The sequence below is a fragment of the Podarcis erhardii genome (genome assembly GCF_964252035.2).
Source record: "Podarcis erhardii genome assembly, chromosome: 12".
NCBI lineage: Eukaryota > Metazoa > Chordata > Lepidosauria > Squamata > Lacertidae > Podarcis > Podarcis erhardii.
The window spans coordinates 4,537,077-4,559,597 of NC_138513.1; the positions used below are offsets into that span (position 1 = coordinate 4,537,077).

The 22,521-nt window shown below is 45.7% G+C and overlaps 2 protein-coding genes and 1 long non-coding RNA gene across 5 annotated transcripts in view; 1 reads left to right on the plus strand and 2 right to left on the minus strand.

Moving 5' to 3' along the window:
- The window catches only part of TMIE (transmembrane inner ear), a 30,319-nt gene extending 8,028 nt beyond the window's left edge, over positions 1-22,291 (minus strand). Inside the window, exons 1-2 of the mRNA XM_081834592.1 lie at positions 22,024-22,291; positions 6,839-6,956 (exon numbers count right to left, since the gene is read on the minus strand). Of these exons, the coding sequence (XP_081690718.1) occupies positions 6,839-6,956; positions 22,024-22,125 (220 nt within the window). The 5' untranslated portion in view covers positions 22,126-22,291. The remainder of the gene's footprint in view (positions 1-6,838; positions 6,957-22,023) is intronic.
- LOC309326103 overlaps positions 1-22,521 on the minus strand; it is a 267,454-nt gene that overhangs the window by 175,792 nt on the left and 69,141 nt on the right. The window lies entirely within an intron of this gene.
- The window catches only part of ALS2CL (ALS2 C-terminal like), a 90,061-nt gene continuing 67,559 nt past the window's right edge, over positions 20-22,521 (plus strand). For 2 of the 3 annotated variants that reach the window (XM_081834231.1, XM_081834232.1), the window contains exon 1: positions 20-64. In XM_081834231.1, coding sequence (XP_081690357.1) covers positions 35-64 — 30 coding nt within the window. In that variant the 5' untranslated portion in view covers positions 20-34. Of the gene's footprint in view, positions 65-16,030; positions 16,164-22,521 lie in introns of those variants that run through there. The other variant, XM_081834234.1, reaches the window with a different exon arrangement.

Consider the following 22,521-nt stretch of genomic DNA (forward strand, 5'->3'; position numbering starts at 1 on the left):
TTACCTTTCTTCCTGGGGACGGTGAGCTAAGAAGATGGGGTCCCCTCCTCTGCGCGGACAGGTGGTAAGTTGTGAGGCTCAATACTGTAATGCAAATTTTGCATAAATTCAGGGGCGGGGGACCTGTGGACTTTCAGACGTCCTTGGACTCCGATTCCCATGAGCCCCTGCCAGCATGGCTAATGCTCAGGGTTGATGGGAGTTGGAGTCCAGTTTCATCTGGAGGACTATAAATTCCCCATCCTTGTTCTATTATCTTAGTAGGGCCAGTTCTGGGGTGACTTCTAATACTTGCTCAGTTATTTTGCGTATGCAGATGATACCCAGCTCCACCTCTCTTTCAAATCAGAACCAGTGAAGGCGGTGAAGGTCCTGTTTGAGTGTCTGGAGGCAGTTGGAGCATGGATGGCAGCTAACAGATTGAGGTCGAATCCTGACAAGACAGAAGTACTGTTTTGGGGGGACAGGAGGCGGGCAGGTGTGGAGGACTCCCTGGTCCTGAATGGGGTAACTGTGCCCCTGAAGGACCAGGTGGGCAGCCTGGGAGTCATTTTGGACTCACAGCTGTCCATGGAGGCACAGGTCAATTCTGTATCCAGGGCAGCTGTTCACCAGCTCCATCTGGTACGCAGGGTGAGACCCTACCTGCCCACAGACTGTCTTGCCAGAGTGGTGCATGCTCTGGTTATCTCCCACTTGGACTACTGCAATGCGCTCTACGTGGGGCTACCTTTGTAGGTGACCCGGAAACTACAACTAATCCAGAATGCGGCAGCTAGACTGGTGACTGGGAGCGATCGCCGAGACCACATAACACCAGTCTTGAAAGAGCTACACTGGCTCCCAGTGCGTTTCCGAGCACAATTCAAAGTGTTGGTGCTGACCTTTAAAGCCCTAAACGGCCTCGGTCCAGTATATCTGAAGGTGCATCTCCACCCCCATCGTTCTGCCCGGACACTGAGGTCCAGCTCTGGGCGGCTTCCAGCAGAATATTAAAATACAATAACCTATTAAACATTAAAAGCTTCCCTAAACAGGGCTGCCTTCAGATGTCTTCTAAAAGTCTGGTAGTTGTTTTTATCTTTGACATCTGGTGGGAGGGAGTTCCACAGGGCGGGTGCCACTCTGCCTGGTTCCCTGCAACTTGGCTTCTCGCAGCGATGGAACCACCAGAAGGCCCTCAGCCCATGGCTGGTAAACCTTGCCAACCCCTGTTCTAGATGGTAGGTTGATCATCGCAAGGCATCAGGGTCAAACCCAAGGCCTGGCCAGGGTTGCCACATCAGGCCTGCAAGTCGGGGGTCTCCTCCAAAGTCAGTTGGGGTGCAAGTGGGAACTCAATGCTGTGCTGTTGAATTACATCAACTAGTTCCTTGGGAGGTGATGATAAAGATAAAATTACACTGGCGGAAATGACTGGCAGAATCCGAGACCAAGGTGAAGAGTCGGTGGAAGAAGATTGGAAAAAAATTAAAGTTTATTTACAGAAACATTGCAAAATTAAGGAATGTTAGAAGGTTGTTGGAATGAAGTAATGTGGCTTTAGCAGAAATGATATAAAGGATTAGGTTAAAATTGATTTATTAATTGGTGAAAGACGAGAATTACAGTATATTAAGATAAATTATTAGGATAAAAACAAAGCTGGAAAGGATTTGCTGAAACATCTAACTGAACTAGAATACAAAAAAGGGAGGTATGAGGAGGTCAAGGAAATAAGTAAAGGAAAGAAAGCTATGTAAAGGTTTGATCTGGTTTTTTTTAATTGTTTGTTTGTATTTCTTATGTCTTTTTTATTTTTTATTTTTTATTTTTTATTGTTTCTCTTTGTAATCTTTAAAATTTGAATAAATATTATTTTAAAAAATAATAAATAAAGATAAAATTACAGTGGTACCTTGGGTTGCATATGCTTCAGGTTACAGACTCTGCTAACCCAGAAATAGTGCTTCAGGTTAAGAACTTTGCTTCAGGATAAGAACAGAAACCGTGCTCCGGCGGTGTGGTGGCAGCGGGAGGCCCCATTAGCTAAAGTGCTGCTTCAGGTTAAGAACAGTTTCAGGTTAGGAACAGACCTCCGGAACGAATTAAGTACTTAACCCGAGGTACCATTGTATCTCTTTGTGTTTCATTATGGCTGCCAAAATTAACAGACCCTCCAAGGATCCCTATTTTCCAGGGTCGTCCTGGATTTTGAGAAGCCCCTTGATCCTGGAATGTCCCATTTTTCCTTAGGACGTCCCTATTTTCATCGGAGAAATGTTAGAGGGTATAGAGTTACCGTATCTGATCTCCCGAACCATCTGAAGGCAATCCTGTATAGGGAATGTTATTTTTTATTATTATATTTTATTACGTTTTTACATCTGTTGGAAGCTGCCCAGAGTGGTTGGGGCAACCCAGTAAGATGTGTGGGGTATAAATAGTAAAATAATCACAATGGAATGGGACATCCCTATTTTCACAGGAGAAATGTGGGGAGGTATGAATTAATGGAAGTTTGGCTTTTTGGATACCATTGCTGTTACCTTGAGGTAATAGATCACACACAAACCTCAGTTTATTTTGAAAACAATTACAAGTATTCTCCAAAGTCAGCCTTCAGCAGGCTTGTTCTAAAAATGATAGATTCCCTTTCTGCTCCTGGAGATAAATAGCATTGTCGGTGGGAAAACAATAAATGAAATTAGCCGAAAGATCCTTCCACTCTGTTTGCTGCAACAAACGATTGCTGACTTGAGAGCGAAATCTGCCTCGCACATGAGTAAAGACGCGAGGTTGTCTCTTATACCCATGTTACTTTTGGGGTGACGCATGCTTTTTTAAAAAAAATTTAATCATTTTTTCAATACAAACAACAACCGCAAAAAACACTACAACAAAAGTCATAGTAACAATAACATAATTTGACAATTCAGATTTAAATACACTGATATACCTATGACTGCACCCTTTTAACAATATTTTCCCACCTCTCTCTCCTCCCACCACTGTCCGCCTTATCGCTTAAATATTCCTTCCAGATTTCTTCATATTTATCCATTCTTAATTTGCGTCGACATGCAATTCGTTCATATGTAGCTAATCTGTCCATATTAGCAATCCATGTGCTCAATGGAATCTTTTTGTGGCTCTTCCAATTAATCAAAATAAGTTTTTTTGCTTCTAATATAGCACGGTACATCCATTTATTTATTTTACCCCTTGAAATCTCCCACGTATCTGGAATATAATTTAGAATTAAATTCAATTCCCCTAAATAACAATTTCTCTTTATTACTCTTACTGTAAATATCCTCACCTCGCACCAAAATGATCTTATCATCAGGCAGTTAATCATCATATGTGCTAAGTTCGCATTTTTACTCCCACATCTCCAGCAGTTGTCTGCCCTTGTTATTTTCTTCTGGTATAGTTTTGCTGGGATCCAGTGGACTCTGAATATTGTGCTTAAAAATGTGAATCAGCTCTCAGAATAAAAGAGTGATAGGCAGCCCTCTGAGCTAATTTAAGAATGTAAACAGAACTTCTGGGTCAGGCCAGTGACCCATCTAGTCCATCTATTCTCACAGCGGCCAACCAGATGCACATTATGGGAAACCAGCAAGCAGGATTCGAACACAGGAGCCCCACACAGAGCCAGTGTGGTGTAGTGGTTAAGAGCGGTAGTCTCGTAATCTGGGGAACCGGGTTCGCTTCCCCGCTCCTCCACATGCAGCTGCTGGGTGACCTTGGGCCAGTCACACTTCTCTGAAGTCTCTCAGCCCCACTCACCTCACAGAGTGTTTGTTGTGGGGGAGGAAGGGAAAGGAGAATGTTAGCCGCTTTGAGACTCCTGAAGGGGAGTGAAAGGCGGGATATCAAATCCAAACTCTTCTCTCTTCTCTTCCCTCCTGTAGTTCCCAGCAATTAGGATTTAGAACCATCACTGCCTCTAACTGTGGAGGCATGGCCCAGCCATCCTGGCTAGCAGCCATCGATAGCCCTCTCCTCTAGTCCTCTTTTAAACCTCTCCAGCTTCGTGGCCATCACTGCCTCTTGTGGCAGGGAGTTCCACCGTTTAACAACGTGCTGCGTGAAGAACAACTATCTTCTATCCATCTTGAATCTCCCAACATTCCTCTTCATTGGACCTCTGCAAGTTCTAGAGATTATTATGCTTGTGATGACATTCCTATTATTGTGTTTTGCAAAAATAGCACTATTTAACTACAGTGGTATCTCGAGTTACAGACGCTTCAGGTTACAGACTCCGCTAACCCAGAAATAGTGCTTCAGGTTAAGAACTTTGCTTCAGGATGAGAACAGAAATTGTGCTCCGGCGGCGCAGAGGCAGCAGGAGGCCCCATTAGCTAAAGTGGTGCTTCAGGTTAAGAACAGTTTCAGGTTAAAAACGGACCTCCGGAATGAATTAAGTTCTTAACCCAAGGTACCACTGTATGTGTTTTCCCCATGCCATGCATTTTTATAAACTTCTACATGAAGAAGTATTTGTGTGTGTCCGTGAATCACCTCTCAGAAGAAGGGAGCGATAGGCAACCCTGGTCTTTGAGCATCTTGGAAACCTACTCCCGAGTAGACCTGCCTATGCTGGCTGCTTGAAGGGGCCTAAGCCTTCTCGCTTGAGAGCAGAGATGATTTCTGAGCTAACCTGAAGAATAAGTTTTGTTTACGGTTCTGCAGCTGTTGCTTGGGAAGCAAATGCCACTTAAAACCAGAGAATTACTTATGAGTAACATGCATCTCAGAACTGCCAATGGGGGGAGAGTTGCTGTTGCGCTCAGGTACTGCTTTTGGCCTTCTGATTGGCCACTTTGGACGGCCAATCAGGACTTAGCTGAGCCCTGGGCCTGATCCAGTACGACACTTACGTTCTGCTGAGAGGGCCTCTGTGAGCAGGATCGTATCGGCAGCCACAGTCTCCTATGGGTTCATTCCTCTCCGGTCTTCTGAACATGCTGTTGTTGTTGTTGTTCAGTCGTTTAGTCATGTTGGACTCTCCGTGACCCCCTGGACCAGAGCATGCCAGGCACTCCTGTCTTCCACTGCCTCCCGCAGTTTGGTCAAACTCATGCTGGTAGCTTCGAGAACACTGTCCCACCATCTCGTCCTCTGTCGTCCCCTTCTCCTTGTGCCCTCCATCTTTCCCAACATCAGGGTCTTTTCCAGGGAGTCTTCTCTTCTCATGAGGTGGCCAAAGTCTTGGAGCCTCAGCTTCAGGATCTTTCCTTCCAGTGAGCACTCAGGGCTGATTTCCTTGAGAATGGAGAGGTTTGGTCTTCTTGCAGTCCATGGGACTCTCAAGGGTCTCCTCCAGCGCCACAATTCAAAAGCATCCATTCTTCGGCGATCAGCCTTCTTTATGGTCCAGCTCTCACTTCCATACATCACTACTGGGAAAACCATAGCTTCTTCTGAACATTGCTGTCAACTTTTCCCTTTTCTTGCGAGGAATCCTATTCGGAATAAGGGAATTTCCATTTTAAAAAGGGAAAAGTTGACAGCTATGCTTCTGAATGAGCAAGGGGCGGGGCCAGGGGCGGGGCCATCCACCAGCAAGACCACGCCCCTCTCTGTGCACCATTCACACCTTGTTGTGTGAATCATTCAGCTTTCGAAATTCGCCAGGCGCATTTTGCACCCGGCTATTGGCCACTCGCAACCAAGTAAAGATGCCCAGGTGCCAGGATAGCGCCTGACATTTCCACCATCTTGAGAAACAAGCCTGGGGATCTTGGCTGTTTTCACAAACTAGGAACGCATCCTGCAGAATTCTATCTGTTCTATTTTATCTAGGCCATCAGAATGAATTTCAGGCACCAAAAATTGAAAAATACAAATTTTAAGCCACCGTCCCCCAAAATGGCAACCAGACATTCCGTTTTGGCGACTGTAACCCTGGTTTAAGGAGTCCTTTGGCGCCTAGCTTATACAGTGGTTCCTTGGTTCTCAAACGCCTTGGTACTCAAACAACTTGGAACCCAAACACTGTAAGCATTCCAGTTTGCAAAATTTTTCCAAACCGAAAATGCTCCGTTTTGAGTGTTACGCTTCCGATTTGAGTGTTACGCTGAGGTCTGTCTGGTTTTGCTATTTATTTTGCATTTTTGTTTTTGCAGCTCTTTTTGTTATGTACTGAAGTTCTCACCCTGGGCCAGCAGGGGGACACTGTAGATAGTTTTCACTCAAGTCCACACATGCAAATAAGGGATTGAAAGTGACGTTCAGTGATTGAATAGTTACAGAAAGTGGTTACTGTTGCGTTGTAGTGGAGCTCTATATAAGCAGGCTGGCTGAACCCTTCAGTTCAGTTCTGTTCTGTTCTGGGAATAAACAAGAGCTGTTTGAAGGATCGCTGTGTCGTCTGATACGTTCACCCACAACTTAACACTTTTTGTTTCTGTGACTGTGTGGAACCCAGTTCAGCTGCTGATGGATTGATTGTGTGACTGCAGTACATTGTTTATTGCTTTCATTTTATGGATCCATGGCCTCATGAGATAGTAAAATTCATGTCAAACTGCTGTTTCAGGGCATAGCTGTCACCTTTTCCCTTTTTTAAAGGGAAATTCCCTTATTCCGAATAGGATTCCTCACAAGAAAAGGGAAAAGTTGACAGTTATGTTATAGGGGTTGCTTTCAAAAGTCTGCAGCAGATTAATCAATTTTGCATCACTTTCTATGGTAAAGCACGCCTCGGTTTTGGAACGCTTTGGTTTTGGAACGGACTTCCAGAATGGATTAAGTTTGAGAACCAAGGTACCACTGTATATCTGAGTTTCTAATGCTGGAATGAGGCTCTCAGGGTTAGGATGGAAGGCAGAGAGGTGAGACTTACTGACACTCATGACAAATAGGGCAAAGATCCCAACCACTTGCCAGAGGCGCAAGCCCCAGATCACCACAGTCTCCGATGTGATGGGGTCCGGTTTCTTTTTTGGCGGCTCGGTGGTGGCCTAAAAAAAAGAACAGGAAGTGTTAGCACATACAGGCGGAAGGGTCAAGGGATCATACGCAGCTAAGCCCTACTCAGAGTAGACCCATTGGAATTAATATATCATTAACTTAAACAAAGGTCCGTATAGTTCAAGCTACGGTTTTCCCAGTAGTGATGTATGGAAGTGAGAGCTGGACCATAAAGAAGGCTGATCGCCGAAGAACGGATGCTTTTGAATTATGGTGCTGGAGGAGACCCTTGAGAGTCCCATGGACTGCAAGAAGATCAAACCTCTCCATTCTGAAGGAAATCAGCCCTGAGTGCTCCATTGAAGGACAGATCCTGAAGCTGAGGCTCCAATACTTTGGCCACCTCCTGAGAAGAGAAGACTCCCTGGAAAAGACCCTGATGTTGGGAAAGATGGAGGGTGCAAGGAGAAGGGGACGACAGAGGACGAGATGGTTGGACAGTGTTCTCGAAGCTACCAGCATGAGTTTGACTAAACTGTGGGAGGCAGTGGAAGACAGGAGTGCCTGGCGTGCTCTGGTCCATGGGGTCACGAAGAGTCGGAAACAACTAAATGACTAAACAACAACAACAACAACAACAACTTAAACACCTTTGGTCAATACCTTTAATGGCCCAGGCGGCCTATGAATGAGATCTGCGACCTGTGTGTGTAGGGAAGTATATAAATTTAATCAACAAAAATATATAAATATAAAGATATACTGCCCTACACTTGCAGGTCGCAAGTCTCATACATAGGCCGCTGAGGCCATTAAAGGTATAGACCAAAGCCGTTTACAGCAATAAAAGCATAATACAAACCATATAGAAAAGTTAAAAATAGTTCTCAACTAACCGCTGTGGAAGGATATAGTCTTAACTTCCTGCCTGGGCCGGATGGACCAAACTCCTGTCTTCTGGGCATGTGCAATTACTATCCTCGGCGTACACACCTCAGCTTAATTGCAACTTATATTTTAATATTGGATGAAAGCTGGTTGATGAAACTGTGGTATTTCTTGAGGAATGCAGGATACTCGTGGCTTGTGGCTAATGTCGTGTGATCAAACATCAGAAGCGTTGCTGGAGTTAATTGCTAATGATTAATGTTATAAGAATACCTTTTATTATCTGAAGAGGTGTCCATGCACCCGAAAACTCATACCAATAACAAATTTAGTTGGTCTCTAAGGTGCTACTGGAAGCAATTTTTTTATTTTGTTTCGACTACGGCAGACCAACACGGCTACCTACCTGTAACTAATACCTTTATTGTCAATGTACAACCTGTGTAAAATGAAATTAACCGAGCCTCCCCCCCCCCCAAAAAAATACTCAATCTCATTGCACTCTGTGTGCTTGTTGCGCGACACACCAACCCCGAAAGTCAGTTGCACTATATTATTTTCCGTTCAGCAGCCTAACAGCCCACGGATAGAAACTGTTTTGTAGCCCATTGGTACGACTGATTATACTTCTATATCTCCTGCCTGAGGGTAGAAGATTAAAGAGGAGCTGGCGGGGGTGTGAATCGTCCCTGAGAATTTTTCTTGCTCTCCTAAGGCAAGGATCCATTGCAACGTCATCTAGCGGGCTCAGGGGACAGCCCATGATATCATGCGCTGTGTTCACCACCCTCTGTAAAGACTTTCTGTCCATGGCTGTCAAGCCAACATACCACACTGTGATACAATACGAGAGGACACTTTCAATTGTGGACCGGTAAAAGGAGTTCATCAGTTGATGTTTAACATTGTTCTTTCACAAGACCCTGAGGAAATGAAGTATCTGTTGGGCTGAAGCTCAACATCCAAAAAACTAAGATCATGGCCACTGGGCCCATAACCTCCTAGCAAACAGAAGGGGAAGAAATGGAGGCAGTGAGAGATTTTACTTTCTTGGGCTCCATGATCACTGCAGATGGTGACAGCAGTCACGAAATTAAAGGACGCCTGCTTCTTGGGAGAAAAGCAATGACAAACCTAGACAGCATCATAAAAAGCAGAGACATCACCTTGCCGACAAAGGTCAGTATAGTTCAAGCTCTGGTTTTCCCAGTAGTGATGTATGGAAGTGAGAGCTGGACCTTAAAGAAGGCTGATCGCCAAAAAATGGATGCTTTTGAATTATGGTGCTGGAGGAGACTCTTGAGAGTCCCATGGACTGCAAGAAGATCAAACCGATCCATTCTGAAGGAAATCAGCCCTGAGTGCTCACTGGAAGCTGGGGCTCCAATACTTTGGCCACCTCATGAGAGGAGAAGACTCCCTGGAAAAGACCCTGATGTTGGGAAAGATGGAGGGCACAAGGAGAAGGGGACAACAGAGAACGAGATGGTTGGACAGTGTTCTCGAAGCTACGAACATGAGTTTGACCAAACTGCAGGAGGCAGTGGAAGACAGGAGTGCCTGGCGTGCTCTGGTCCAGGGGGTCACAAAGAGGCGGACACGACTGAACGACTAAACAACAACAACAAAGCGGCTTCGGAGTCAATCTGGGCACTTAGTGGTTACAAATTAAATAGCAGCAACTCTCCCGCCCTGGAAGTAAGCATGACTGGTAGAGGAAGCTGCTAGGAAAAGCAGAGCAGAGGAGCAGAAAAAAAGAGAGCAAAGCAAGTAAGTTGGCAATCCCTAGGAAGATTAGAGCGCCCCGTAATTAATGTTTTAAAAAAGCAACTTCAAAGGCAGCAAACCCTTTGAAGGAAGTTTGTGCTGCCCTTAGATCTTTGCACAAGTGAGGATTCATGACAGAATCAAGCTCAGAGCAAGCTAATAAAAATATTTTTTCCAGCCGTATCTTGCTGGAATACGCGATTGCATTTGCAAATAATGTTGCGGGCAAGAGTCTGCGATGCCAATTAAACTGTGTTGCAGCGCCGCTTGCTGTTCAGAGTGCGTACTGCAACTGAGGAAACGCAAACTGGGAGGGGCAGGTTATCGGAATTTAAGATGCATTTTCGCTTTTGTTTTTAAACAGTTACTTTCTAGCTGACTGAACTTTTGGTGCAATTGTAAATACAAAGAATAATTAAAAAGCAAAACGGTATTCCTAAACACCCCCCCCCCGAAATCCCTCCACAATGCATTTTAATTCCCACTCCCACTGGCAGGCAAATCGCAATCGCTTGGTGCAGTCCTCGAAGGGATCAAAAGGAACGTGAGGGTTTTGCAAAACACTTAATGCATTGCTTTACTCTCTCCCCTTTCTTATTTGAATATGAAATTACAAGATAAGAGGAGAAAGTCCAGTAAAAGCTCATTAAAACGTTAAGAAAGAAAGAAAGAAAGAAAGAAAGAAAGAAAGAAACATCAAGCCAGGGGCGAAATTAGGCTTTACAGTGGTACCTTGGTTCTCAAACAACTTGGAACTCAAACACTGCAAACCCGGAAGTAAGTGTTCCGGTTTGCAAACCTTTTTCGGAAGCCAAACATGCTCCATTTTGAGTCTTACGCTTCCGTTTTGAGTGCCACACATTCATTTTGAGTGTTACGCTGAGGTCTGTCTGTTTTTGCTATTTATTTTGCGTTTCTGTTTTTGCAGCTCTTTTTGTTTTGTTTTTGTGACTGTGTGGAGCCCAGTTCAGCTACTGATGGATTGACTGTGTGGCTGCAGCACATTGTTTATCACTTTCATTTTATGGATCCATGGTCTCGTTAGAGAGTAAAATTCATGTTAAATTGCTGTTTTAGGGGTTGTTTTTCAAAGTCTGGAACAGATTATTCCCTTTTGCATTACTTTCTATGGGAAAGCGCGCCTTGGTTTTGGAACACTTTGGTTTTGGAACGGACTTCCGGAATGGATTAAGTTTGAGAACCAAGGTAGCACTGTATTTCACCCGGGTCAAAGACCCAGTTTGGCACCTCCCTATGTGCATTTGCGTACACACAAACTGGGAGCCGGCTTGTGTAATGTCACCAAATAGCCGAAACGTGACCAGCTCCCTCTGCTTTTTCAGCCCTCTGCTGGGGTCAGCGGAGCCGTTTTAACCCTTTCTTGGCAAACCCATGAGGGCTAGGAACTTGCTTGCTTTGTTTCTTTTAATAATATAAATATAATAATAATAATTTATTATTTATACCCCGCCCATCTGGCTGGGTTTTAAAAGGTAAAGATAAAGGGACCCTTGACCATTAGGTCCAGTCGTGGCCGACTCTGGGGTTACGGCGCTCATCTCGCTTTACTGGCCGAGGGAGCCGGCGTACAGCTTCCGGGTCATGTGGCCAGCATGACTAAGCCACTTCTGGCGAACCAGAGCAGCACACAGAAATGCCGTTTACCTTCCCGCTGGAGCGGTACCTATTTATCTACTTGCACTTTGATGTGCTTTCGAACTGCTAGTTTGACAGGAGCAGGGACTGAGCAATGGGAGCTCACCCCGTCGCGGGGATTCGAACCACTGACCTTCTGATTGGCAAGTCCTAGGCTCTGTGGTTTAACCCACAGCGCCACCCACGGACTGCTAAAAACATCAAACATTAAAAACTTCCCTAAACAGGGCTGCTTTCAGGTGTCTTCTAAAAGTCAGATAGTTGTTTATTTCCTTGACATCTGACGAGAGGGCGTTCCACAGGGCGGGCGCCACCACCAAGAAGGCACTCTGCTTGGTTCCCTGTAACCTCACTTCTCGCAGGGAGGGAACCGCCAGAAGGCCCTTGGAGCTGGACCTCAGTGTCCGGGCAGAATGATGGGGGTGGAGATGCTCCTTCAGGTATATAGGGCTGAGGCCATTTAGGGCTAGAAAGGTGAGCACCAACACCAGAGGGAAGAAGATTAGCTGCAGTTCTGCTAGGCAGACTTGCTTTCTAGGGTTAGCAAGGTTCGGGTTACAGCTGATGGATCTTTGGGCAGCAGAAGCCCATCTTTCAGCCATGCCCAGCCTCTCGCTGCATCCACACAAAACAAACTCCCTTGACAATCCATTGTGGGAGGCTTGCATTTCTGTCTCCCCCTCGGAAGGCAGTGTGTCTGCTGTTAAAAGGCAGAATCCATGTGAGCAGCCACTGTGCAGGGGGGTTGCTGAAACACAGCCCTACCTATCACATCCTTGTAGGGCTGTTATCCCTCCAGGTTCACCTGATGTCCTCCCAGTGATGGGTGACTCTTCAGGTGGGCAAGAGCGCAGGAATCACATCTCAATAAGACCCAAGAGATGGGACACCCAGTCGTAAAAAGATGCAAATTGTGTTACATTATTTACATATTCCTCAGTATATTAAAATAAAAAATATTAAGGTCTTATCTTTACAGTGGTACCTCAGGTTACATACGCTTCAGGTTACACACTCCACTAACCCAGAAATAGTGCTTCAGGTTAAGAACTGTGCTGCGTGAAGAACAACTTTCTTCTATCCATCTTAATCTCCCAACATTCGTCTTCATTGGATCTCTGCAAGTTCTAGAGATTATTATGCTTGTGATGACATTCCTATTATTATGTTTTGCAAAAATAGCACTATTTAACTACAGTGGTATCTTGAGTTACAGACTCTTCAGATTACAGACTCCGCTAACCCAGAAATAGTGCTTCAGGTTAAGAACTTTGCTTCAGGATGAGAACAGAAATTGGGCTCCGGCGGCACGGTGGCAGCAGGAGGGCCCATTAGCTAAAGTGGTGCTTCAGGTTAAGAACAGTTTCAGGTTAAGAACGGACCTCCAGAACGAATTAAGTACTTAACCCGAAGTACCACTGTAATAAATATTCATAACTGCATATATAAACCACATGTTTGAAACCCCACAGAAAAAGTCCTGAAACCATTTTGTCCCTCCCAAATTGACCTCAAATATTTCTCTGCAAGGTGGAAGGAAAATGGAAAGGCCTCCCCATTGTCTTTTCCTTCACAAATCCTGTCTTAAGGGTATGTCTGTGTATGAACAGGGTGAGCCTGTGACCTGGCTCAGGAACTAAGTATTTATCATCCCCAGGGTATCCAATCAAGTAACCATTAACAGGTCACCTGCCAGACAGGAGATAAACAACGTACTCAGATTTCTGTTGTAGACTGCCTCTTCTGTGATGTAGGTATGATGTTTCTGGAGGTGGTCTTGGACTCCAGGGCGGGCAATTTAAAATGTCTATATAAGGACAGGTACACCATTTTTCTGGGTCATCCTCCTTTCCTGCGTGTGAGAGGAGCACCCTGTTGCAACAGTTCAATAAAGAACAGGCTTACGAGCTGCTTTGCTTCTCAATATTCTCTGGTTGGCCTCTGTTATTTTCTCCGACTGATGGAGAACCTACAAAGGACTCTATAAGGGCTCCTGTGTCCCCCATAAGGGCAGATTTTTGTTTATTACAATAGATAAGCGCTCCTCCCAGCCCGGTGTCTAGAATCAGAACCGTAGACTTGGAAGGGAACCCCCAGCGATCATCTAGTCCAACCCCCTGCAATGTAGGAATCACAGCTCAAAAATCCCCAACAGACTGCATTGCAGTGGGTTGGTTTGGATGGCCCTCAGAGGTCCCTTGAAACTCTGTGATTTTATAAGACGGCCACCTGACCTTTGCTGGAAAACATCCAGCGAAGGAGAGTCCACCATCTTGCGAGTGAGTCCGTTCCCCTGTCAAACATCTCTTACCATCAGGAAATTCTTTAAATGTTTCGTCAGAATCTCCCGGGAATCCGAATCCATCGTTTCAGGTCCTATCCTCTGGAGCAGCAGGAAAAAAGCTCTGCCTGCGTTCCAGCCTGCCAATATCCCCCAGAACTGGACACATCTTGCTGCAGGATCCACCCCTTTGCCATGAGAGCGCAGGCTGCTCTCATCCCTGGTGCCTTCTGCCTGGTGCCTGCAACTTGATCTCTGGCTATTAGCAGATGGTGTGTTTTCTCAGCAGACTGCTAAAAGCTTCCTGGTGTCTGCAGTTATTGTTGTTGTTTAGTCATTTAGTCGTGTCTGCCTCTTTGTGACCCCCTGGACCAGAGCAGGCCAGGCACTCCTGTCTTCCACTGCCTCCCGCAGTTTGATCAAACTCATGCTGGTAGCTTTGAGAACACTGTCCCACCATCTCGTCCTCTGTCGTCCCCTTCTCCTTGTGCCCTCCATCTTTCCCAACATTAGGGCCTTTTCCAGGGAGTCTTCTCTTCTCAGGAGGTGGCCAAATTATTGGAGTCTCAGCTTCAGGATCTGTCCTTCCAGTGAGCACTCAGGGCTGATTTCCATAAGAATGGAGAGGTTGGATCTTCTTGCAGTCCATGGGACTCTCAAGAGTCTCCTCCAGCACCAGATGTCTGCAGAGCAGACTGCAATGGAAAGAAGGAGAGGAGAGTTTTCAGGCTGGGTTAACCCGCTGCCCCAGGGCCATAGCTCAGGGGCAGATCATCTGCTTTACACGCAAAATGTCCCCGGTTCAAGCCCTAGTAGCTCCAGGTAGAGCTGTTGCCAGCCATCGATAGCCCTCTCTCCTTCAGGAATTTGTGGGATCCTTCTAAAGCCATCTAGGTTGGTAGCATCACTGCAACCTGTTGGAGGGAGTTCTGCAGTTTCTTCTTTGGCGATCAATAATAATAATAATAATAATAATTTATTATTTATACCCCGCCCATCTGGCTGGGCTTCCCCAGCCACTCTGGGCAGCTTCCAACAGAATATTAAAATACAGTAATGCATCAAACATTAAAAGCTTCCCTAAACAGGGATGCCTTCAGAAGTCTGGTAGTTGTTGTTCTCTTTGACATCTGGTGGGAGGGCGTTCCACAGGGCGGGCGCCACCACCGAGAAGGCCCTCTGCCTGGTTCCCTGTAACTTGGCTTCTCGCAGGGAGGGAACCGCCAGAAGGCCCTCGGAGCTGGACCTGAGTAAGATTGTCTTCCATAAGCACGGTTTAAACAGTGAATCCGTAAGTGACTGTGGAGGCCAATTCTGGATCCACACATCCTTCCACAGTGGGGACAATAGGTTTCCAGGCAGCAGTTGATCACGGTGTGGATTTGCCAAGCATGCCTTCCTCTTAGCACATTTCTCCCTTGTGTCCTGAGTTCGAGTGTCTTCAAAACCCATGACACCGTTCTCCAACTGTTGGAGAACACTGTTCTCCAACTGGAGCACTTGCAAGCCAGTGTTTCCCAGTTATCAGTGCTCATACTACATTTTAAAAGATTTGCCCTGAGAGCGTCTTTAAACCTCTTTCGTTGTCCACCGGTATTTCACTTTCCATTCTTAAGTTGGGAATAGAGTAGTTCCTTTTGGAAGACGATCATCAGGCATCTGCACAGCATGACCAGTCCAACAAAGCTGATGTTGAAGAATCATTGCTTCAACACTGGTGATCTTTGCTTCTTCCAGTACACTGGTATTAGTTCACCTGTCTTCCCAAGTGATGTGTAAGATTTTTCGGAGGCACCGTTGATGGAATATTTCGAGGAGCTGGAGATGGCATTTATAAGTGGTCCATGTTTCACAAGCGTACAGTAAGGTTGGTAGGACAATAGCTTTGCAAACAAGCATTTTGGTTTCCCTGCGAATGCCTTGGTCCTCAAACACTCTGCGTTTCAATCGGGAAAAAGCTGCGCTTGCAGATTTAACAAAGCACTGTGTGAATAAATCATTTCTTTCTCTGGCCTGAATCTTCCAACATTCATCTTCCTTAGGCGTGCAATAGTCCTTTCCCAGCCCTTTGACTAGAAAAGCCGCTTTTCCTCCCAGTGTCCAAATATTAAAGGGACAGGAGCTCTCCAGTTAAAAGCAGCTGGCAACCTTGCTATTGCTAGTTATGCAACCTTAGGAATTTTACAGGAATCTTTAACACACATTCTTTTCTGCAGATCTTGGTGGTGGTGGGTGGGAATAAACAGTTCTCCTTTTCTTCTTCTTCATTTCTCAAACCCCAGTGAACCTCTAGCCCACGAGGAAGTCTTTACACTGCACTTTCTACTCAGCATTCAGCCCCAGATAGTTGAATGGGACTTACTCCCAGGTAAATGTAGGCATCTAGCTTCATGCAAGAGAATTCCTCTCCCCATTCACTGGCCTCCATCTTTTGCAAAGTTCCCCTGTCAGTCGGTTTGGCTAGGAGGCGGGGCTGCTGCTTTTTAGACCCGCCTCCTCTCCAAATGGGAGCTTTATAAAAAGAGGAAATTGAAGCAAAGTCTTTCTTGAAGAAGCAAAAAGAGGGAAAGGGAAGGAAGGGGGAAACAAGCTTTTCAAAAGGACACAATGGCCTAGAAAAGAAGAGGCTACCAAGATTTGACCAGGGACCCAGGACAAAGCTCAGGTAGGATGTGTGACACTTGGATAGCAAGATGTGAAGATGTCTTGCATGCAAAATTGTGGTTAAAATGTGTTCTATTGGAGGCAGCTTGTGTGTTACTTAAGCACTGCCTCTGGGAGTCAGATCTGGGACATGGGTTAAGACAATATTTGCTCTCAGAGTCAAGAAGTGTGTGTTGCAACCCATCTTTCCCTGTTTGCCTCTTAAGACCTGGTAGACAGAGGTGCTTTGCATCTAATAATATAATAATATAATAATATAATAATATAATAATAATAATTTATTATTTATACCCTGCCCATCTGGCTGGGTCCCCCAAGCCACTCTGGGCGGCTTCCAACAAAACACTAAAATACAATAACCTATTAAACATTAAAAGCTTCCCTAAACAGGGCTTCCTTTAGATGTCTTCTAAAAGTTTGGTAGTTATTTTTCTCTTTGACATCTGGTGGGAGGGTGTTCCACAGGGCGGGCGCCACCACCGAGAAGGCCCTCTGCCTGGTTCCCTGTAACTTGGCTTCTCGCAGGGAGGGAACCGCCAGAAGGCCCTCAGAGCTGGACCTCAGTGTCCGGGCAGAACGATGGGGGTGGAGACACTCCTTCAGGTACACTGGGCCGAGGCCATTTAGGTCTTTCAAGGTCAACACCAACATTTTGAATTGTGCTCGGAAATGTACTGGGAGCCAATCTAGGTCTTTCAAGACCGGTGTTATGTGGTCTCGGCGGCCGCTCCATGTCAGCAGTCTAGCTGCCGCATTCTGGATTAGTTGTAGTTTCCGGGTCACTTTCAAAGGTAGCCCCACATAGAGCGCATTGCAGTAGTCCAAGCGGGAGATAACCAGAGCATGCACCACTCTGGTGAGACAGTCTGTGGGCAGGGAGGGTCTCATCCTGTGAACCAGACGGAGCTGATAAACAGCTGCCCTGGACACAGAACTGACCTGCGCCTCCAAAATGAATCTCAGGTTGCGCACCTGGTCCTTCAGGGGCACAGTTACCCCATTCAGGACCAGGGAGTCTTAATAATCATGCCAAAAGGTCTGCGGCAAACAAATTCAGAGGGCAACTTCTTAAAAAGTGCTGTATGGGTTGTAAGAATCCAGTCTTTTAGTGTGGCAGCGTCTGCACTTTGGAACTCCTTTCCTATTGATATCACTATACTGTTTTCGGCACCTGCCAAAAACATTTTTGTTAAATATGCCAGGTGTTTAGAAAGTTGATGTGAGTTTTCATCTCTTTTTAGCGTGTTGTTGTTATAATTTTTCAAATGTCTTAAATTATTACTTAGTGGTAACTATATTGTTTTATTCCTTTTAGTAAACGGTTTGTTTTTTTACCATCAAGAGGTGTATAAATTTTATGAAATAATGGTGGTGATAATGATATTTTGAACAATACAGTGGTACCTCAGGTTACATACACTTCAGCTTACAGACGCTTCAGGTTACATACGTTTCAGGTTACAGACTCTGCTAACCCAGAAATAGTGCTTCAGGTTAAGAACTTTGCTTCAGTTTAAGAACAGAAATTGGGCTCCGGCAGCACGGCAGCAGCAGGAGGCCCCATTAGCTAAAGTGGTGCTTCAGGTTAAGAACAGTTTCAGGTTAAGTATGGACCTCCGAAACGAATTAATTACTTAACCTGAGGTACCACTGTGCCTCCAATTTCCCCTTCTGTGTTTGCAACTGGTGCTTGCTTTAAATATTCAGCGATGGTGAGCCGATGGGCGGAGCTAATTGCTGTTAATGATGGTCTGAATCTGGAGCAGGTTTTGCAAACTTGCTTCTGAGATGGGAAGTTTGGGATATGCTTGGATTAATGACTGGCCTGAATTTGCCTCAGATAACTGATGGGCTTTACCTGCCCAAGTTGGCAAGCTCATGGGCAGATTTGTAGCTTTTTATTCACCCGGAGTTAAGAGCAAGTTGGCCTAGGGCTGCCATGCGTCCTCTTTTTCCAGGACATGTACTCTTTTTCAGGGGTACGTTTTCTGTTCTAGCAGGTTTTTTGAATTTGCTAAAATGTCCTTGTTTTTTTCCCTTAGGGAGCACAAGGGAACTGGCGTTCTGGGAGTTTTAAAATTGGACAAGAGCTAATTCAGACATGCGTGTTTGGTTATTCCTTTACTTATTTTCAACAGCTGTCTCCTTTTCCCATAAAAGAAAAAAATAAATCAAGGCTGCAAGCAATAATAAATAATAATAAAAAAATATTTATATCCCGCCCTCCCCAGCTGAAACCGGGCTCAGAGCGGCTAACAACAATAATACACAGCATTCTAAAATCAATTCATTTTAAATTCAACAAGTGGGCAAAAACAACAATAAAACATGAAGCCTGTTAGGTTGTGGTGAACATATTAGATGACAGCGATTCTTCAAACAACTCTTGTTTATTCACGGGCCAGAACAGAACTGAACTGAAGGGTTCAGCCAGCCTGCTTATATAGAGCTCCACTACAAGGCAACAGTAGGGACGCGGGTGGCGCTGTGGGTTAAACCACAGAGCCTAGGACTTGCCATTCAGAAGGTCGGCGGTTCGAATCCCCGTGATGGGGTGAGCTCCCATTGCTCGGTCCTTGCTGCTGCCAACCTAGCAGTTCAAAAGCACAAAAGTGCAAGTAGATAAATAGGTACCGCTCCAGCGGGAAGGTAAACGGCGTTTCCGTGCGCTGCTCTGGTTCGCCAGAAGTGGCTTAGTCATGCTAGCCACATGACCCGGAAGCTGTACGCCGGCTCCCTCGGCCAATAAAGCGCCGCAACCCCAGAGTCGGTCACGACTGGACCTAATGGTCAGGGGTCCCTTTACGTTTACAAGGCAACAGTAACAATCTTTCTGTAACTATCCAATCAATGAACGTCACTTTCAATTCCTTATTTGCATATGTGGACCTGAGTGAAAACTATCTACAGTATCCCCCTGCTGGCCCAGGCTGAGAACTTCAGTACATAACCAAGCCAATATGCTGGAGAGAGAACCTGTTCATCAAAAGTAGGGCTGAGATCTCGGGATGCCTGGTTTGTGACTGACACCTCCATCTGACCCCTCCAGCTTTCTTAAGCAGGTCAGCAGAAGAGCTCATTTTTTGCCTTTATCTCCCACCTTATTCACCCCCCTCCTCAGTTAATCCCTACAGCGACCCTGCGAGGTAGGTGAAGAGACTGGGACTGACTCCAAGGTCATCCAGTGAGCTTCAGGACCGAGTGGGGATTTGAACGCTGATCTTCCTGGTCCTAATCCAACACTCTAACCACTATACCACACTTCCGCCCTAGAGTTCTTCTGCTATAGGGCAGCTCTAAAAATTAAGCAGGTAAACAAATACGGTTGTACCTTGGTTCTCAAATGCCTTGGTGCTCAAACGCTTTGGTTCTCAAACACTGAAAATCTGGAAGTAAGTACAGTGGTACCTCGGGTTACATACGCTTCAAGTTACAGACACCGCTAACCCAGAAATAATACCTCAGGTTAAGAACTTTGCTTCAGAATGAGAACAGAAATTGTGCTCCAGCGGCACAGCTGCAGCAGGAGGCCCCATTAGCTAAAGTGGTGCTTCAGGTTAAGAACAGTTTCAGGTTAAGGACGGACCTCCGGAACGAATTAAGTACTTAACCCGAGGTACCACTGTAATGTTTTTCGGAAGCCAATCGTCCGATGTGGCTGTCGGCTATTGTTTCCGGGGCGCCTGCACCAATTAGAAGCTGCGCCTTGGTTTTCAAACATTTCAGAAGTCAAACGGACTTCCGGAACGGATAAAGTTTAGCGCTTTACTTTTTATTTTGCATTTTTGTTTTTTGAGGCTTTTTCAATTAATTTGTTTTTGTGACTGTGTGGAACCCGGTTCCACTACTGATTGATTGATTGATTGATTGTGTGACTGCAGAAATGGATAAAAGCCCCCATCCAAACAAGGACTATCATCAGTGCAGGTAAGGGGAAAAAAATAGTTTTAATTTTTATCATCTACAGTGGTACCTCAGGTTAAGTACTTAATTCGTTCCGGAGGTCCGTTCTCAACCTGAAACTGTTCTTAACCTGAAGCACCACTTTAGCTAATGGGGCCTCCTGCTGCTGCCGTGCCGCTGGAGCACAATTTCTGTTCTCATCCTGAAGCAAAGTTCTTAACCTGAAGCACTATTTCTGGGTTAGCGGAGTCTGTAACCTGAAGCGTATGTAACCTAAGGTACCACTGTACAATACTGTCTTATTTACAGTGCAGTGATTATTACTTTCATTTTATGGATCAATGGTCTCGATACTAAAATCCATGTTAAATTGCTGTTTTAGGCGTTGTTTTTAAAAGTCTGGAACGGATTAATCCCTTTTGCATTACTTTCTATGGGAAAGCGCACCTTGGTTTTGGAACGTTTTGGTTTTGAAACGGACTTCCGGATTAAGTTTGAGAACCAAGGTACCACTGTAAAGGGAAAGCCAATTGTCTATTAGAGAAGGATCCGAAATTGAAGCTTGAATTTGAAGCTTGAATTTGTTTAATTCTGGATTGTTGTATTTGATGTTTTAATGTGTTGTAAACTGCACTGAGATTTTTTTCTTTAAAATACAAAACAGTATATAAAATTAACAACAACAGCAACTCTCATTGAAGGGGAAAAGGCACCTAGACATTCTGTTGTGCTGACCGTAACCCAGGTTTAAGGTGTTATTTGGCGATTAGCTTTTCTATCTCAGTTTCTAACACTGATTTGCGTCTAGTATCCATTAATAGCCCTCTTTTCTATACAGCCTTAATGACCAGGGCATCTCCACCCCTGGAGAACAGCACACTAATTTGAAAGAAAATATAATTATTGAGGATCGCCCCTCCTTTTTCCTTCCGTTCAAGACAGACAGACTTGCCCCAGGACAAAGAGGGAGGACAGCACCTGCCCTCTCTATGGGGTCCAGGGCAAATCTTTAAATACACAACCGCCGAGGCTTAACCCTATCTGGAAGAAAATACCCACTGATTTGGCAGCTCACCCTCTATGTGGGGGGGGGGGAGCTGTAGTTACATGGCGATGATAGAAGTATTCTTTGCACGTTTTCAAAATAAGTTCTCTCTTACATGCGCTGTGCATTCCCCAAACAAACGACAGCGCCACATTTCTCAGACTTGGGCAAGCTTTCTTACAAACCATATAACACCGGTCTTGAAAGACCTACACTGGCTCCCAGTACGTTTCTGAGCACAATTCAAAGTATTGGTGCTGACCTTGAAAGCCCTAAACGGCCTCGGTCCAGTATACCTGAAGGAGCTTCTCCACCCCCACTGTTCTGCCCGGACACTGAGGTCCAGCACCGAGGGCCTTCTGGCGGTTCCCTTGCTGCGAGAAGCCAAGTTACAGAGAACCAGGCAGAGGGCCTTCTCGGTGGTGGCACCCGCCCTGCGGAACACCCTCCCACCAGATGTCAAAGAGAACAACAACTACCAGACTTTTAGAAGACATCGGAAGGCAGCCCTCTTTAGGCTTTTAATGTTTAATAGGTTATTGTATTTTGGTGTTCTGTTGAAAGCCGCCCAGATGGGCAGGGTATAAATAAATTATTATTATTATTATTATTATTATTATTATTATTATTATTATTATTATTATTATTATACCTCGGCCATGAGAGCTAGAAACTTGATTTTTCTCCCCTAGGTCTCCCCCGGTACAGACAAACCAGCTGTCTCTCTCGGGGTACAAAATTCAGAGTCCGGATCATCATAGGAAGAAAACTAACTTAACCAAGCCCCTCTGGCTTGCTGCTACCACCTGAAACCCAAACAGGGTCTCTGGGTTGCCCTGGTGCCAGACGCAGTTAAAGGATAATAATTCCATTCTGTGCAGGGTTTTTTTTTCTGAGGGGTCTTTCTCCTTACCTCTATCAGCTGACTCAGAGCGGTTCGGGAGTAGCATAACAGCAAGGAGGGCGACCCGCTGAAGGGACAAAGTGTCGGTCTCATGGGGTGGTCCAGCGCCATCTTTTCCCCTGTCTGTGTCTTGCTCGTCTTGTCTCTCTGCGAAGCGGAGCCTGAGAAGGGCGGCTGATGGATGGTCCGGCTAGCTGGCTGCTAGCTGTCTTGTCAATCGCCTGCTTGCCACCAGCCACCCCCCCAACATCTGCCGGCGATGGCTCTGCACCCTCCAGCAATCTGCGGCCGCTTCCCTCGCAGCCACAAAGGCAGCCCTGGGGAGGCATTAATTAATTCATTAGGCTGGGTTCGTTTACACTCAGCAGCCTTGGTCCGGGGAGCAGCCGGGGTGGATGGGTGCGATCTCCCAGGTCGGCAGCGGGATGATATTGCTGGCTGCTTCTGCCCGGCTCCCCGGAGACCCGGCTTATTAACTTATCCCAGGCCTGCTTTCTCTCCGGCGGA